Below are 18,137 nucleotides of genomic sequence, written 5' to 3'. Positions count from 1 at the left end.
GGCTAGCATCTTAAAAATGTATTTTACCTCAGTGCATCTGCATAAGGCCATTAACACACAAATGGCCCACAGGCTACCTTCCATTGTGTGCAGAATGACTGCTTCCCTACAAACCCTTTAAGGAGTGATCTGATCTCAATAGAAGTGAACCACTTCACAATGTGAAGTTATAGCCACTCATGATAGACATTTCATTTTATGAACCGCAGGCGTTCTAACTTTGAAGTTATTAATTAGTCAACATAATCTGTATAACAAAGTAACAGATTTTCAAACTACATTCAACTATACACCCCATTTTTCTCTTCTCCCTCCTTCTGCCTTGCCCCCCCCCCCCCCCCCCCAGTAGGGGGCACTAAGGAAGGGTTAATTAACCAGTGAGAGAAGGGGTGTGGGGTTGAGCCTTAGCGTGGGAGGAGAGCCATATAAAAGTGCCAGAGCAAAAGTGGCGCTTTATCCGCCCCGCTCACGATAGGAGGAAACGCTCCTTCTCTGTCACACATTCACACTGGACAGGAGGAGAATGTTAGCAGCAGCATCCAAAAGGAGAATGAATGAGACCCACAAAATGATAGCTTTCACTTTGCTTTTCATCGCCACACTCCTTCACGGTAAGTAAAAACTCATACATCCAGGCTTTCCAAGCTGAAGTTGAAAGAAAGCATGGCCATCTGCAGAGATAGGGAGGGTCAGGGTAGAGACTCTTCAGAAGTATCTTTGCATTCACTGTGCCTAGAATATAGACTAGTCTTTACATGGCAGAATAGAAGCTATTGTCTGGAACATAAACACTGGAAACATGCTTGATAGCAGGCTAAACCTCAATCCTGTACTATCTCCATCTGATCTATCACATTTCCTGCCAATGAGAAGAGACTTCACTTGAACTTTGAGCCATTTGTCTTTGTTCTGATGGCAACACCAAACTGCACATAAACTAACATTACAACAATAGCAGTTATTTATGTTATACTTAATTGCATGAGACTGTTGTTGCCGTGGAGGATGACATATTGAGATAGTAATTTGTTTCATCTCAAACTCATGCCATGTTCATGGGATGTATTACAAATTATGTCAATGGTAGTGGAAGTATCAGATTATATTTCTACGAGTAGACGACAGCTGGTTCAGCTATGGAAAGTACCTCGATCTGAGGAACACATGCATGTACATTAATGTTGAAAAGGAATCATTATACTGTACCAGTCAAAAGTTTGGACACCTACTCATTCAAGGGTTTTTCTTTATTTTGATTATTTTCTACATTGTATAGTGAAGACATCAAAACTATGAAATAACAGATATGGAATAATGTCTTAACCAAAAAAGTGTTAAACAAATCCAAATATATTTTAGATTTTAGATTCTTCAAAGTCGCCACCAATTTGCATTGACGATAACTTTGCACACTCTTGGCATTCTGTCAACCAGTTTCACCTGGAATGCTTTTCCAACAGTCTTGAAGGATTTCCCACATATGCTGAGCACTTGTTGGCTTCTTTTCCTTCACTCTGTGGGCCCACTCATCCAAAACCATCTCAATTGGGTTGAGGTTGGGTGATTGTGGAGGCCAGGTCATCTGATGCAGCACTTCATCACTCTTCTTCTTGGTCAAATAGCCCTCACACAGCCCGGAGCTGTGTTGGGTCATTGTTGTGTTGAAAAACAAATGATAGTCCCACTAAGCGCAAACCAGATGGTATCGCTGCAGAATGCTGTGGTAGCCATAGGGCTATCTTCTGTATACCACCCCTTCCTTGTCACAACACAACTGATTGGCTCAAACGCATTAAGAAGGAAAGAAATTCCACAAATGTACTTTTAACAAGGCACACCTGTTAATTGAAATGCATTCCAGGTGACTACCTCACGAAGCTGGTTGAGAGAATGCCAAGAGTGTGCAAAGCTGTCATCAAGGCAAAGGGTGGCTACTTTTAAGAATCTCAAATCTAAAATATATTTAGATTTGTTTAACACCTTTTTGGGTTACTACATGATTCCATATGTGTTATTTCATAGTTTTGATGTCTCACTATTATTCTACAATGTAGAAAATAGTCAAAATAAAGAAAAAACCCTTGAATGAGTAGGTGTGTCCAAACTTTTGACTGGTATTGTATCTTACAAAATCTTGAATCTTAAGAATGCGTGGACACTTATTTAATATAATTCACCATTCAATGAAAAGATGAACATCACAATGCCATGCCAAGCTCGCTGACATAAATTACTGGTACCAGAATTCCTTACAGTTGTTCCAAGCAGTGTGAGGGAGAATGCATGGGTGCAAGAGGTGGAAAAAGCAACAGGAGAAGCAAGAGGTACAGTAGGGACAGAGAAACAGAGGGAGAAAGATGGCGAGAGTGAGAAAAGAAGGGAAAAGGACAAAACAGTCTATAGTTTGTTTAAAGACCGTATTTCCTGAGAAGAGCCAAGTCTTTTTGTTTTCAAACAAATTCATATTTATACCATTTGTTTTATTGCTGGGTGCTACCATCAACTTTAGAGATGTGGAAGAGAGAGGGCTGTATTATGTTAGCACTACGCAGAATTACTGTAGTACGCTGGATTGAGTCAGAACTAAAAGACACTGGCATACAGTAGCTGTAGTAGGAGGTGCTTGTGAGAGATGGGGTTAGAGAAACGATCCAAACAGCAGGATGAGGGAATCTACTAAGGTGTTGTGGGACCCCAAAACTTGATGCAATTGTAAGTTTTGAATGTCACCTCTAAAAGTTCAATTAAACAAAACAGAGAATAGATGGATATCATCTGCAATCGCTCCACCTACAGCTTCACGAGAAGATTGTAAATGCCTGCCGGTCTGTTTCAGAAAGAACTCGACCTGACCTCAGGGCCTGTAATTATGTGAATCAAAGATATTGTTTTAGCAACATCTACTGAACACTCACATAGGAACATGTCCAACAAAATGGCCTACGGCTGAAAACCCTGCACCCAATCTGAGCCAGGGGTTGCTTGTAAATACCTACTCAGGTATACACACATTTATTTTACCTTTATTTAACTAGGCAAGTCAGTTAAGAACAAATTCTTATTTACAATGGGTGGGTTAACTGCCTTGTTCAGAGGCAGAACAACAGGTTTTTACCTTTTCAGCTTGGGGATTCGATCTAGCGACCTTTCGGTTACTGGCCCAACGCTCTAACCACTAGGCTACCTGCCGCCCCGTAACAGAATTAAGCAGATTTGTTTTTATCTCAGAGACAACACATGGACTTGTGATAATAATGTTGGGCTATTCCTAATGAGAAGCAGGCTGCTTTTCCACCCAGTTCTCTCCTCAGTACTTAACTATATATTTCACCCCCCGTTTTTTGTTACAGTCCGGCACAGAATAAAGTAGTAATAACAGTGGTAATACGTGTTGCTCTCTCAGATCCACAAATTTTCCACAACCCGTTAAAAAAAAAAAATTGACCAAAATAAATGAATCATTCTAAATGTAAAAGCATTCTGTTTTTTGTTAAAGGCAAGCCCACCTTTCCATTTGAGTGTCCTGATGTTGTTTAGTCCAGTCTGGACATGAATGTTATTCAATATCACCTCCAGAGGCATGTTAGTAATTAGTCTGCAGGAGATATGAGATCTCCTTGTGATTCTCTTAGAACTGAATCTATGTCCAAACTTTTTCTTATTTAAACTGTTCCTGTCTGGACAGAGAAGGTAATGTATACAGCAGTGAAACTGTAACGGACAATCGGTGGAGTGAAATACATACACAAGTAGAAACAGATGTCGTGTGTACTGAATCCTGACTGAAGTCCCCAGCACTTAGCTGTCATAACCCCAGGGTGGGGCAGCCATGGGTGCAGCATTAGGGCCTGATTGAAAACATGAGATCCTCCATCCTCTTTCTGGGTTTAATGCCAGGGAAAAGATGGCTGGGTTGGTTCTGGGACAGAGACAGAGATCAAGTTGGCAGGTCAGGATTCTGCTGTTTCAGAGGCAAGAGCTGCAAAGCTGTGTTTATACCCCGAGGGACTGAGGTCCATTGTCACATTCCTCAGCCACTAAAAGCAGCACTTTCAGACGCAAATTCCTTAGGTCCATTAGGAGAGGTGTACTATAGTGTCATACACAAGAGAAACCTGAAGAGTGACTAGAATCGCCAGTAGAATGAGGTTTTATTCAGCATCATTTCACCTCTAAAAGCACAAGAAAAAGGATTGACACCCACCATCTAAGATTGTTCTGAAATCATTTCTGTTAAGATTAGCATTCATGCAACATTATTTAGTTGAAATATATTTTGATCTCTGAGAAATTAAGCCAATTGATTGCATCCAAAAATTGGCAATTTTAATTTATACGATTCATATAATATTCAATAAATATAGTACCTAACATCCAATTTGGACCAATTTTTTTTTAACAATGGGCTAGACATGAAGAATCTAAACGAATGGTCAAAAGCTACCCACTGAACCCCCCCCTGAGCCAATCCCACCCCAACAACGAGTATATAGTATCAGTTCTCTGTCTGACAAGCAGTATGGAGCTGTGGCTCGGAGTATTGTTTCTCATTCTATGTAAGCAGCTTCATTAAATAGTACCCACAAAACACCAGTCTCAACGTCAACAGTGAAGAGGCAACTTCAGGATGCTGGCCTTCTAGGCAGAGTTGCAAAGAAAAAGCCATATCTCAGACTTGCCAATAAAAAGAAAAGATTAAGATGGGCAAAAGAACACAGATACTGGAAGGAGGAACTCTGCCTTGAAGGCCAGCATCCCAGAGTCGCCCCTTCACTGTTGACGTTGAGACTGGTGTTTTGCGGGTATTATTTAATGAAGCTGCCAGTTGAGGACTTGTGAGGCGTCTGTTTCTCAAACTTGACAATCTAATGTACTTGTCCTCTTGCTCAGATGTGCACCGGGGTCTACCACTCCTCTTTCTATTCTGGTTAGAGCCAGTTTGCGCTGTTCTGTGAAGGGAGTAGTACACAGCGTTGTACGAGATCTTCAGTTTCTTGGCAATCTCTCGCATGGAATAGCCTTCATTTCTCAGAACAAGAATAGACTGATGAGCTTCATAAGAAAGTTATTTGTTTCTGGCCATTTTGAGCCTGTAATCGAACCCACAAATGCTGATGATCCAAATACTCAACCAGTCTAAAGGCCAGTTTTATTGCGCCTTTAATCAGAACAACAGTTTTTAGCTGTGCTAACATAATTGCAAAAGGGGTTTCTAATGATCAATTAGCCTTTTAAAATGACAAACTTGGATTAGCTAATATAACGTGCCATTGGAACACAGGAGTGATGGTTTAATTCTTCAAGCTCTGTCAAGTTGGTTGTTGATTATTGCTAGACAGTCATTTTCAAGTCTTGCCATAGATTTCCAAGACACAACTCTAGCTAGTCCACTCAGGAACATTCAATGACATCTTGGTAAGCAACTCCAGAGTATATTTGGCCTTTTAGGTTATTGTCTTGCTGAAAGGTGAATTTGTCTCACAGTTTATGTTGGAAAGAAGACTGAACCAGGTTTTTCCCTAGGATTTTGCCTGTACTTAGCTCTATTCCGTTTATTTTTATCCTAACAAACTCTAGTCCATGCCGATGACAAGCATACTCATAACATGATGCAGCCACCACCATGCTTGAAAATATGAAGAGCAGTACTCAGTGATGTGTTGTGTTGGATTTGTCCCAAACATAATACTGTGTATTCAGGACATAAAGTTATATGTCGTTGTCACATTTTTTGCAGTTTTACTTTAGAGCCTTGTTGGAAACAGAATGCATGTTTTGGAATAATTCTTATTCTGCACAGACTTCCTTCTTTTCACTCTGTCATTTACGTTAGTATTGTGGAGTAACTACAGTGTTGTTGATCCATCCTCAGTTTTTTCCTATCACAGCCATTCAACTCTGTAACGATTTTAAAGTCACCATTGGCCTCATGGGGAAATCCCTGAGCGGTTTCCTTCCTCTCCAGCAAACTGAGTTAGAAAGGACACCTGTGTCTTTGTAGTGACTGGGTGTATTGATACACCATCCAAAGTGTAATTAATAACTTCACCATGCTCAAAGAGACATTCAAAGTCTGCTTTTTTAACCCATCTACCTAGGTGCCCTTCTTTGCGAGGCATTGGAAAACCTCCCTGGTCTTTGTGGTTGAATCTGTGTTTGACATTCACTGCTTGACTGATGGACCTTACAGAGATGTGTGGGGTACAGAGATGACTTAGTCAGAAAAAAATCATGTTCAACACTATTGTTGCACACAGAGTGAATCCATGGAACTTATTAAGTGACTTGTTAAGCAAATTTGTACTCCTGAACTTATTTAGGCTTGTCAAAACAAAGGGTTTGAGTACGTATTGACTCGAGATATTTTATTTTTTCATTTTTAATGAATTTGAACAAATTTCTAAAAACATAATTCCACTTTGACAATATGGGGTATTGTGTGTAGGCCAGTGACACAAAATCGAAATGTTATCAATTTTTAATTCAGGCTGTAACACAACAAAATGTGGAAAAAGTCAAGGGGTGTAAATACTTTATAAATGCTCTGTATATATTTTTTTAACTAAGTCCCTTAAACGAGACCCTAAGTCATTCAAACAAGATAATTAGTAGTCTCCTCTTTTTTTGCCTTGGGCTTCAGGGCATCCATTAGTAAACACAATTAAATTGCCACAAAATTGCAGGAAAAACCAAACTCAAGTGACACGTGTATTAACAGTTGCTAGCCTACGTATACCAGTGTGAGAACCTCCCTCAGTACTGTTGACTCACCTGTTTACACGACACACTGACTGTTTGACACTTGTGGCACCTGCCCATCATACGGATTTAGCCAATCCAATCAATGCAACACACAGCATTTAACACACTGCAACAACTGACCGTAAATGTTCAATTCCATAAGCAAACACGGTGGAAAGACAGTCGGAAACGTCCAACCTAGTGATACAGTAGCCTATCCAAAACCCTGCCAAATTCTACACACTTTTATTTTAGAATGGCTATGACCTGTTCTTGCTTGGACAAGACTTATGTGGCTTTAACTAGAAAACAACAATGTGTTACTGTATGGAGAAATGACAGGGAGGGAGGAGAGAGTCGTAATGAGATCTACAGAAATATCATAATGCCTAGTGGGTGAGGTAATGACGTTGTGTGAGAGGAGTGGAAAGGAGGGGGCCATTAGTATCTCAGTAAACATGTTCAATCTCAGGAAAAAGGGAGTCAGACGCATGGCTTATTAGTGTTTTTTATACCAGTACTATCTATGTCCAGTTTAGTCTATTAAACATACACTGCCCAGCATGGTATCCACCTGATTAGCACTGTCCGTAGTAGCTGACAATAGTAGCATTCAATAGTACAAACTGTTAAGTCTGAACTTGATTCAACCCACCACAGTAACTTACTTGAAAATATAAATTGGCACTTCACGTAAAACAGGCTTTCACCTCAGAGGGCCTGATGGGTAGAAGTAGTAAAAAAACAAGTTTTTGGAAAAAAATGTATTAATTCAATATCACTGTGAGCCAAGAATTTCAGTAAATCAGTAGTATATTTCAGCAAGGAGTTCAGATGTTTAACAGGCTAGCTAGATGGAAACTTAATTCACCTAGATGATTTGATATTGTGTATTCCACTGACTAATGAGTCTGAAACGGGCACTGGTGTTGTCTAGGGAAGCACAGCTCTCCTATTACTTCTTCGTGGCATGTGAGAGCTGGGACTGAGATGGAGTCAGTATCAAATCCCATTAGTCTAAAAGACAGCCATCCCCAAGTAAGGGTATCAGTGATATATCAAGACCCCCATTCAAAAGGCCCCACTTACAGGCACAGACGGGCACAAGGGACTTATATTTCACATTATATTTCACTTTAAAACTTGCCATGGTGTTTATATGCCCATGGTTTCACCCTGTTGGAGGATAATGGGTGTTACACACTGGAGAGATATCCTTACCCTCTTTTAGCAGTGAGTGGCACCTCTCTTATAGCATAACGCCTGGCAAAGAAGACTTTAGACATACCATATTTGATGGTTGGTTTATTGAAATATCAAATGCTTCAAGGGTTTAGAAATTATAAGTTAGTTTTGGAGAGTGTGAAAGCGGTGCAGGTGTTATACTGAAACAAATATAAACGCAACAATTTCAAAATATTTACTGAGTTATAGTTCATATGAGGAAATAAGTTAATAGAAATATATTCATTAGGCACTAATCTATGGATTTCACATGACTGGGAATACAGATATGCATCTGTTGGTCACAGATACCTTTAAAAAAATGGGGCTCACAATGGGCAACAGAATCTCATCACTGTATTTTTAAGCATTCAAATTGCCTTCAATCAAATGCAATTGCATTCGTTGTCCGTAGCATATGCCTGCCCATACCATAGGCCCACCGCCACCATGGGACACTCTGTTCACATTGTTGAACATCAGCAAACCGCTCGCCCACACGACACCATGCACATGGTCTGCAGTTGAGGCTCCTGAAACATGGGACAAACACGTTACATGTTGCATTTATGTTTTTGTTCAGTGTATATTAATCCACATGAGTAGTTATGTAGTTTTGAAGAAGTAAGAATCTTATCTGTCTGTCCAGCCACATAGCTAACTGGGTATGAGGACATGAATGCACATACTAAGACTTTAAGGAGTGTAATAATATAACTTCCATTTCCAGTAAATGACACAGAGGCCTATGTATTAAAGCCAGTGTACTTGCTACATAGGTCCCATAATGTCTGTCATTAGACCAGAGAGAAATTTCCCTGGGGGGCTCGTACCTACCATCCCAGCGGGAGTGTGTCTGGAGTCAGGCTCCCTGGCTGGCGGCGACAAGAGAACGTTTATTTGCACTGGGGCCGTGTTCCCACGCATCCAGGACATCTACTTGAAACAGTTACTGAGGAAGTACCGCAGCATTATCAAGGACCCCACTCATGAGGTGTTCACTCCCTTACCATCGGACAGATGGTATCGGAGCATGGTCTGCAACAGTTTCTATCTAAAAGCCATCAGACTGCTGTACACTTGAACTGGACTGACGACCTGCACTGACTCTCCGTCCCTTAGCACACATGCATGCTCACACACACACACACACACATCACAATTGCTGCTACCAGACTCTTATTTACTATTGCTAATAGTGCACAATTTAAACACTTGGCCCACAATCCCCCCTTTTCTGATACATGTGTAAACATTGTACTATAAATTGTGCCTTCCTGTATTATACTGATGCTAAATTGTTAATTCTATTCTACTGAGCCATTTACTTTGTTGGTATTCTTGTATTTTATTATTGTTGAGGAGCCTGCAAGTAAGCATTTCATTGGACGGTGTCTACCATGTTTATCCTGTACATGAGACTAATAAGACTAGAAACTTGAACTTGGAACAGGCTGAGCTGAAGACTTATCCCACAGTACATGTTGGGATGCAAGTGTTATACTATAAGTTATCCAATTGTTCTCTTCCAGGTGGCGTAGTTGCAGAATATGAGGTTGTTACTGGGCCCACACGGCCAGTGAATGATGCTGGAGTCATTCGTGGGGACGACATTGATACTACACAACTGGCAGATGAAGGTAAGAAACTTATCCATTAGCAGATTATCTCCACAGAGCCACTATGGGTGTTGCTGTATTTATATACCATCCTATAGGCTCATCCCATCATTTTTTTGTCAACAATGAATTAAATACAATTGGACATAGGCCTAAAACCCTAAACCTTTTTTTCAGAGGCAGATACACCCTTTGACCAGATCACTGTATTCCCCAGTATTCCTGGACTGGATTCCAACCTCTCAGACATTTTAGATGACACCACAGCGGCTCCAGTCACCGAGGTGGTAGAGGAGACCACAGACATGAGGGAGGCCACAGGGAAGGCTGGTGAAGCAGCAACCACAGACGACGACCAGGAGACCCAGGCTCCCCAGCAGATTCTAACCTCCCAGTCAAGTGACATTGTGCTCATCCCAGAGGTGACCCAGTGCAGTGACAATACCAACCAAATTGGGCCTCCCGAGTGGCGCAGCGGTCTAAGGCACTGCATCGCAGTGCTAGAGGCGTCACTACAGACCCGGGTTCAATCCTGGGCTGTGTCGCTGCTGGCCGCGACTGGGAGACCCATGACGCGGCACACAATTGGCCCAGTGTTGTCTGGGTTAGGGGAGGGTTTGGCCAGCCGTGATGACCTTGTCCCATTACGCTCTAGTGACTCCTTGTGGCGAGCCAGGCACATGCATGCTGTCTTTGGTCACCAGTTGTTACGGTGTTTCCTCTGACACATTGGTGTGGCTGGCTTCCGGGTTAAGCATGCACTGTGTTGCAGCGATGGGACAAGACTAACTACCAATTGAATATCACAAAATTGGGGAGAAAAATGGGTAAAAAGTACAAAACTAATAATATTATTTGTATTTTTTATACCATCCAAATCACCCAATCCAAGTTCCGAATGAATGATACACACTCAGGTGGTCTGATCTCTCTCCACAGGCTGGTGTGATGTGTGTTGATAAAGAAGCGGTCCAGAACAGAGATGCAGTGAGTCTGAAAATAAAGGCCTCGTCCAGCTGTGTAAGTACTGCCCACGCCACAGGTACACGCGCACATGTATGGACACACACCTCACCAAAGGAAAAGCCACTGCATTCCTGATCTGACATTCAGGAAACCCTCTTCGCAGCAGTGTCCACCTCAGTTCAAACTGTATCCAGAGGGTAGTCTCAAGGTGGAAAATGTGAGCGGAAGCTAAGATGGTCAGAGTAAGAAGTTACAGGTGACTGGGTCTTGAAGCAAAATCATAACAGGAAAAAGGAAAAGGAGTTTGTTTACAGAGATGCCACTTTCAATTTCCCCTTTTCAAACCATTGCACATGAGCTAAGAAGGAAATTCCTCTTCATTAAATCAGCAGTGATTAATATGTCTCCAGTGGGCAGTTTTCGAGGAGGCAAGTGGGACACCAGCCCTTCTCCTCCCTAGTTATGCCTGCCAGGTTGGGGGAGTCAAACGTGTGTTACAACTCAAGGTATGCCTTCAGGAGAGAGGTCCAGAGAGGGCGAGAAGAACGTGTTGAAAGGTTTGGCGTGAAGGGTGGCTGGGCGGTGGTGGGGCTGCTGCTTTAGCGTATGTATCAAAGTGATTCCTCAGCGTCTTGGGGCAGTGCCGGTTGGGCTAACAGGAATTCCGCTCCGTGCAGGTCGGGCCAGGTTAGGGAAGGGATGTCTGGCATTTCTCAGCTGTGTCTGTCTGCCTGCCGTCTGGAGCTCCAGCTCCTCTGATCTCAGTCACGATTAAATTGTATTAAATGGTTCCTTGGAATAGAGGAGTCTATCCCCCATTAAGGGGCCTATGTAACAGTATTGAATGGGACCGAGCTCCCCCCACTCTTTCTCCATTTAGGCTTGCATGGGAAAGCCCCTGCAGCATGGCATGTAATCAGTGACACGCTCACTCTTACACCAGACTAAGCGTTATGACTTGATTGGCTTCATCCGTGTTAGACACCACATTTCCTTTGAAGTGGGGGATCTTTAATGACACATCCATGTATGTGTCCAATTATATGAGGATCATATTTAGATATATAAAAAGTTTTCAATTATAAACAAATTACTGATACAAACTGGTGCACTACACAATATAGCTGCACCAGGGGCTGGAGGCAAAACATGTTTTACCTTGAGCTAACAGCAACTACTCAAACTTCTAATAGAACATTCCTGAATGATAACATGAAGTAGGCTATCAAATACATGTCATCCAATGACCCCTCACCCCTCAATTCTAACCCCTTACAGAGAGTACTCGAAAATAAGTTGATTCAGGGAAAAGAGAAGTGAATAAAACTGTTTTCAACATAAAGATTATGGTTTGTGTGCTGTACATGCATTATATTGTACATGCTCTGAGTGCCATAGCAGATGATGCCTTGAGAGCGGTCTAGTTTCCTTGGCAGAGCCCGTGAGCTTTGTAATGAGGCCAGCTGTCCACTCTGGGGCTGGGATCAAGGGTTTGAGCAGAGCTGTCTGTGGGGGCTGGTGGCTCTATTTGGATCATGTTACATAGGGTGGAGTATAATTGCACAAGGTTTTGGTATCATTTTTTGGCTTATGGGAAGGAAAGAAAGAAAGAAAGAGGGAAATATGGGATGAGGTAGGTTCCTTTCAGGGTATACATTTCTAAAGAGCCATAGTTGTGAATGTGTATGCACAATAATGTACTGTATGTGAGCACACTTCGGGAAGACAATTCACACTTCAGTTATCTAAATGACAAGGACTAACCAGAAGTTCTGTAGCCCCAAGTGCAAACACTTTATTAATCCAACTAGTCTTTCCACAGGAAGAGACCAGGTCTAAAATTGAAAGTGTTCTGGAGCACCTGTGTGGGGTCGACTGTAAACTGGAGGTCTTTCAGGAGGACAACTCTAAAGAAATCCTGATCTTTGGCCAATACATAGAAGGTTAGCCTCCTCCTCTGCTTTTTAATAATGTGGGATGACTCCGATAGTCTGTTGAAAAAATATTAACCAAATCACATTTTCTCTTCTTACAGCTGATGCTAAAGGAATGGCAGAGAAGTTCAACAATGACAATATAAAAGACAAGGTAGAGTCTCACGTCTCTTTATTTCTAATTAAATACCAGGAAAACACATTATTCCAATTACACATATGAAGTTCACATAATTCACACCACGTACACTTCCATGCCTGAGTCATGAGAAAGACATTATGTTCAGTGGCCACTGCAGTCACACCTACAATAAAGGGCTTTAATTTGTGGTAAGTGAGGAAAAGTCACAGTGCTGATTTGGCTCCTGATCTAACCACAGTGAAATAAACAAGGAGACACGCCTCCAGGCTCCAAGCTGCCGGGAAGATGTTGCATGACAAACAGAAGAAAAAAAATACGCTGGAATTCCTTTTTTCCCCAGTGGACATGGTGTTGAGTGTTCCCAGCGGGAAGGAGGAATGGGTGATTCCTTCTCCAACCATGTTGTCCTTTTGACATTAGACACTCTGTGCTCCATCTCTACACCCGTCCTTACACCCCTTGCAACACTAAAAACAGTTAAGTGAGCTGCACCCAGCCACACTTTTCTCATTATGTTGGTCAGTCAGTTCAATAGCACCTTTGTGTTCAGACTTTGCTGTGGAGGGTTGGGAGATTATGCCCTTTCTCCACTCAGTCAGTTATCTCTATACTGTATAGCCTGGGTACATAAAGCCTATAGTCATCCTCTACAGCAGGGATGGGCAACTTTGATGGGGGCCACAAAAAAAACATAACTCACGGGGGTCTGCGTTTGTAGTTTTACAGCTATTTTACTGCAGTTCTACACACTTTACCATAGGGTGGAGGCAAATGTTTGCAGTTTTTAATATGATAACTGATGATCAAATGGGCAGTACCCTGGTTAGTAATTCAACCATGCTTACCACAAGTTTAGATAGCTGGCCGCTAAACTAATTTACCAATCTAAAATAAAATTGCTGACATAGGCTAATTGAGTTTTATTTGTTTTATTTTAATTTCACCTTTATTTAAGCAGGTAGGCCAGTTGAGAACAAGTTCAAATTTACAACTGCGACCTGGCCAAGATAAAGCAAAGCAGTGTGACAAAAACAACACAGTTACACAACCAAATTTTAAAATTGCACCTTGTATATTCTATCTCTCAACAGGAAGTTGAGACCCTGACTGTTTTAATTGATTCATGGTCTACTGAAGGGGGCTGCCAGTTGCCTATCCCGGCTCTACAGTCTAGGGGTAAAATATCCTGATCCAGATGGCATCAGAGGCCCTGCTATTACTAGTGACAGTATACAATCTATACCAGAAAAATGCAGATCACTGCTGTAATTCACACAGGGTATTTTGTAAGAAAGACCATGTACAGTTCCAGCCATGCAGAGATTGTGGATTCTTTGCTTGTAGAACTATTTAGAACTTTTTTCCCCCTCCCCTCTGCGTCCCCCTTACATTTATTTATGAAAACCCTGAATTCCTGATATTAACATGTATAACTCTCCTCGTCTCTCCAGATTGATTTTGAGGAAGCTGTTCCTCACTGGGGGAAGAACTCCAAGCTAGTGCTGGTCTCCCTGCTGCTCACTGGACTGCTCCTGGCTATTCTGCTCATCGCAGGTTACTACCTGAAAACCCACCGCCCACCACCCAAGGGAGCGAGACTGGTGAGTGGTCATGATATGAGAGAGACCCATAGAAAACTAAAACAGTGTAAAGGACCAAGTTCACTGGGAAGACTGGGTGGTTGATGCACCTCTTGCTTGTCTATTTAAAATGTTATGACTGGATTTGAGGAGAGGTTATCCTTTGGTTGCTTCCTCACTCAAACCCACATAAACAGCTCTAAGTCTTCTCTGCTGTTTCTATTTCATCCTCATACCAGGTGGCCACATATGTTAAAAAAAATTATCCTACAAAAGCCTCATGAGATTGTCCGAAATAGAGAAAGTTCAGCACTGTTGCTACTCTCCCTAGGAGTGGCCGTCCAGCAAAAATGACTGCAAGAGCACAGCGCAGAATGCTCAATGAGGTTTAGAAGAATCCTAGTTTCAGCTAAAGACTTAGACATTTCTGGAACATGCTAACATCTCTGTTGACGAGTTTACTATATGTAAAACACTAAACAAGAATGGTTTTCATGGGAGGACACCACGGAAGAAGCCACTGCTGTCAAAAAAAAACATTGCTGCACGTCTGAAGTATGCAAACGAGCACCTGAATGTTCCACAGCACTACTGGCAAAATATTCTGTGGACAGATGAAACTAAAGTTGAGTTGTTTGGAAGGAAGGAACACACAACACTATGTGTGGAGAAAAAAAGGCACAGCACACCAACATCAAAACCTCATCCCAACTGTAAAATATGGTGGAGGCAGCATCATGGTTTGGGGCTGCTTTGCTGCCTCAGGGCCTGGACAGCTTGCTACAGTATCACTGACAGAAAAATGAATTCCCATGTTTATCAAGACATTTTGCAGGAGAATGTAAGGCTATCTGTACGCCAATTGTAGCGCAACAGAAGTTGGGTGATGCAACAGGGCAACGACCCAAAACACAGAAGTAAATCAACAACAGAATGGTTTCAACAGAAGAAAATACGCCTTCTGGAGTGGCCCAGTCAGAGTCCTGACCTCAACCCAAATGAGATGCTGTGGCATGACCTCGAGAGAGGTTCACACCAGACATCCCAAGAATATCACTGAACTGAAACAGTTGTGTAAAGAGGAATGGTCCAAAATTCCTCCTGACCGTTGTGCAGGTCTGATCCGCAACCACAGAAAACGTTTGGTTGAGGTTATTACTGCCAAAGGAGGGTCAACCAGTTATTAAATCCAAGGGTTCACATACTTTTTCCACCCTGCACTGTGAATGTTTACACAGTGTGTTCAATAAAGACATGAAAAGTATAATTGTTTGTGTGTTATTAGTTTAAGCAGACTGTGTTTGTCTATTGTTGTGACTTAGATGAAGATCAGATCAAATGTTAGGACCAATTTATGCAAAAATCCAGGTAATTCCAAAGGGTTCACATACTTTTTCTTGCCACTATATAAAACATGTCCTAAACTCAATACAAACTGTATGTGATGTGCCGTTGTTTGCTATTCCTTCAGTTGAATCTGTACTGTTATCACAATATTTCAGTATTAAGTCCAAGCTCTATACCTCTTAACACTTATGGCCCATCCCAACCTGCCATCAGTGTTTCTTTAATTGAATCTATATGGTTCCTCTGTTGTGCCTGCAGGCCGAAGAGGGTTTCCAGGTGAATGAGGAGAACCAGGCCAACACCCTGGTGTCTGTGGCCCCTCTGCAACCACAGGAGCCCCTGGACAAGCCCCCCACCAACGGCCACTCCGCCACCCAGACCCCCGTTGCCGACACCGAAATGTGAACAAGCTCTGAATGACACCCCCCACACCCCATCACCACATTCCCAATACCTCTCCCCTTCAGTTACCTGGGGATACTGCACTCTGACACAGATTCAACATCCAACCCCAGGATGATGACAATGAGGAAACTGATGATGACGATGTCTGTAATGTGAAAAAGAGATTGTGATCACTGGCCTCTATTAGGTTTCAGTAGCGTCAGAGAAGGAGCCCAAACTCTGAGTTTGGGGGACTGGACAGCTGGTACAGACTGCAGTCCAGAAACAATAATCACAGCAAAAAAAGGGCAACAGATCACCGGAATTGACAATTTGTGTTGCTGTTTCCAAATTCAAGTATAAATCAAGGTATATGCTATATCTTAAACACTTTCAGATCTGAAATATACTCATTTGAACTAAAGGGTCATCGTAGTTTAAAGTATTGATTGCTTGGTTCATTTGTTTGTATGATCTTATGTGATTGTTTGCTTGACTCGCCTGTTCGAGGTAAGAAGTCAAATTTGGGTAACAGAAGTGGAGAAAGAGTGATTCAATTACTGGAGATTATTTGAACCATTGAAGAGGTTGAATAGGCAGCTTTAAAATAAGTATCAATATGACTGGCTAGTGCAGAGCTCAGAGTTGAATCCTGTTGCCTTTAAATCGAGGCCTGTCATAAGTTGTGAGGGGCTGCCGTATGTTTGTTTCAGAATGATGTACAGTAGGCTTAGTGCGTCACTATTTCTATCAAGACAAACTTTCTATTGTAGTTTTTTAAAACATGTTTTTTCTGTTCTGACTTACCACTGTGTCTTTGAGAATGTTGAACCAGGTAGACTCATTTTATCATTCAGGAAAACAAACAGACAAGTTTTGTGTGGCGAATTTGATCAATAATATTAGTCTCTATGGTGCACTGCCGTTAGATTTCAACAAAACCCCTAATAACATATTCAACATTCCAAAGACACTTTATGTCCTCAATAAATCAGTTCATCATGAAACATACATGGATGAAAGTAAAGCTGTATTTTAGCTATTGTTTTTTAAGGACTGATTGTTTTCATACAATATTGCATGTGTACATATGCCATTTTTCTCTGTTCGTAATATCTGTGTCCCATAAATTGTGATTGTGTCAATGTTGCTACTGTTTTTTTGTCTTTCTGACCATGTCACACTAGCCTGACCATGTCACAAAGCAAGGCACACACACTTCTATCTCTTTATAGACCCCATATGAGGAACAGTGAAGGCATTATTCCAATGAGGTTCTTATGATACTTACAGCTGTTTTGGGCCTCTTTTAAAAAGATTTTTTTTAACCAAATGTTTAATGTGTAATCAAAAAGGTATCAACGGCTATACATTTTTTTCTCAACTACATACAGTTTACAGTATTAACTAGCATTGCCTGATGAACTTACCCACAGATTACATTATTTTGGACATTGAATTATCTGACAGTGTATGCTAATCATGTATATTTCTAGCAATACCATTCTAGATATCATGATCATATGACAGCCACAAATGTTTGTTTATGGTCATAGAGATGACGTGTGTTAATTGTTGCGTGTGTTAATTGTTGAGTCCATACAGAAATAGATCTACCCTATTCTATGGGGAACTGACTAGCATCTGTGGTACAGGGATAGCATGGGAGTTAGTGGGCCTGCCCTCGTACAGGTGTAGGATTTTAAATTTGATCACCCTGTTGCAGGAGAACTTTCAAACTTGTCGTATATTTGAGGTTTAAAAGGCTTCTGAAGTTTGTAATTTCCACTTTGAAATTTCAGACATGATTTCCCTTACGAAAAATGTATCATCCCCTACAAAAATGTCCATTAATTATAATCCACATTTCCTGTTGCTGCAGGATTCTTTTCCTGCTGTAGCAAACTGGTTTAAATTAAGATCCTACATCTGTACTATAAAAGTTCTTACATCAGGCTTTAAGTAGATCCCTATGGCCCAGGGAACAACTATGGGTGTTAATGTTTAAATCTCCAGGGAGGTGTATGCAGAGCAACCCCTGCACAAAGTGTACTGTACAGAAGTCATAGGAAGTATTCTGCCCTTATGCATTCTTATTTCGACGTGAAACCCATCACTGGTGTGTTTGGCCAAAGAGCTCTATTTTATTAAATGTCATCTGACCATAGCACTAGTTCCAATCCAAGTGCCAAAGCTGTTC

The 18,137-nt window shown here is 41.6% G+C and overlaps 1 protein-coding gene across 1 annotated transcript; it reads left to right on the top strand.

Annotated features, from left to right (window-relative positions):
* Positions 1-440: 440 nt before the first annotated feature.
* Positions 441-17,086, top strand: LOC139535671 (hematopoietic progenitor cell antigen CD34-like). The gene is made up of 8 exons (XM_071335343.1): positions 441-611; positions 9,498-9,605; positions 9,762-10,006; positions 10,524-10,604; positions 12,373-12,493; positions 12,586-12,638; positions 14,078-14,227; positions 15,812-17,086. The coding sequence occupies exons 1-8, from the start codon at positions 524-526 to the stop codon at positions 15,956-15,958; spliced, it is 993 nt and encodes a 330-aa protein (XP_071191444.1). The 5' UTR covers positions 441-523; the 3' UTR covers positions 15,959-17,086.
* Positions 17,087-18,137: the final 1,051 nt, after the last annotated feature.

Source organism: Salvelinus alpinus, chromosome 12 (assembly GCF_045679555.1).
Source record: "Salvelinus alpinus chromosome 12, SLU_Salpinus.1, whole genome shotgun sequence".
Classification (NCBI taxonomy): Eukaryota; Metazoa; Chordata; class Actinopteri; order Salmoniformes; family Salmonidae; genus Salvelinus; species Salvelinus alpinus.
The sequence above is the reverse complement of the archived record's forward strand: the minus strand, read 5'-3'. Positions and strand labels throughout refer to the sequence as shown.

Coding starts and splice junctions, on each gene's coding strand:
- LOC139535671 (XM_071335343.1), top strand. CDS start 524: ATGTTAGCAGCAGCATCCAAAAGGAGAATGAATGAGACCCACAAAATG. Junction 10,605..12,372: donor TAAAGGCCTCGTCCAGCTGT/GTAAGTACTGCC, acceptor GTCTTTCCACAG/GAAGAGACCAGGTCTAAAAT. Junction 14,228..15,811: donor CACCCAAGGGAGCGAGACTG/GTGAGTGGTCAT, acceptor TTGTGCCTGCAG/GCCGAAGAGGGTTTCCAGGT.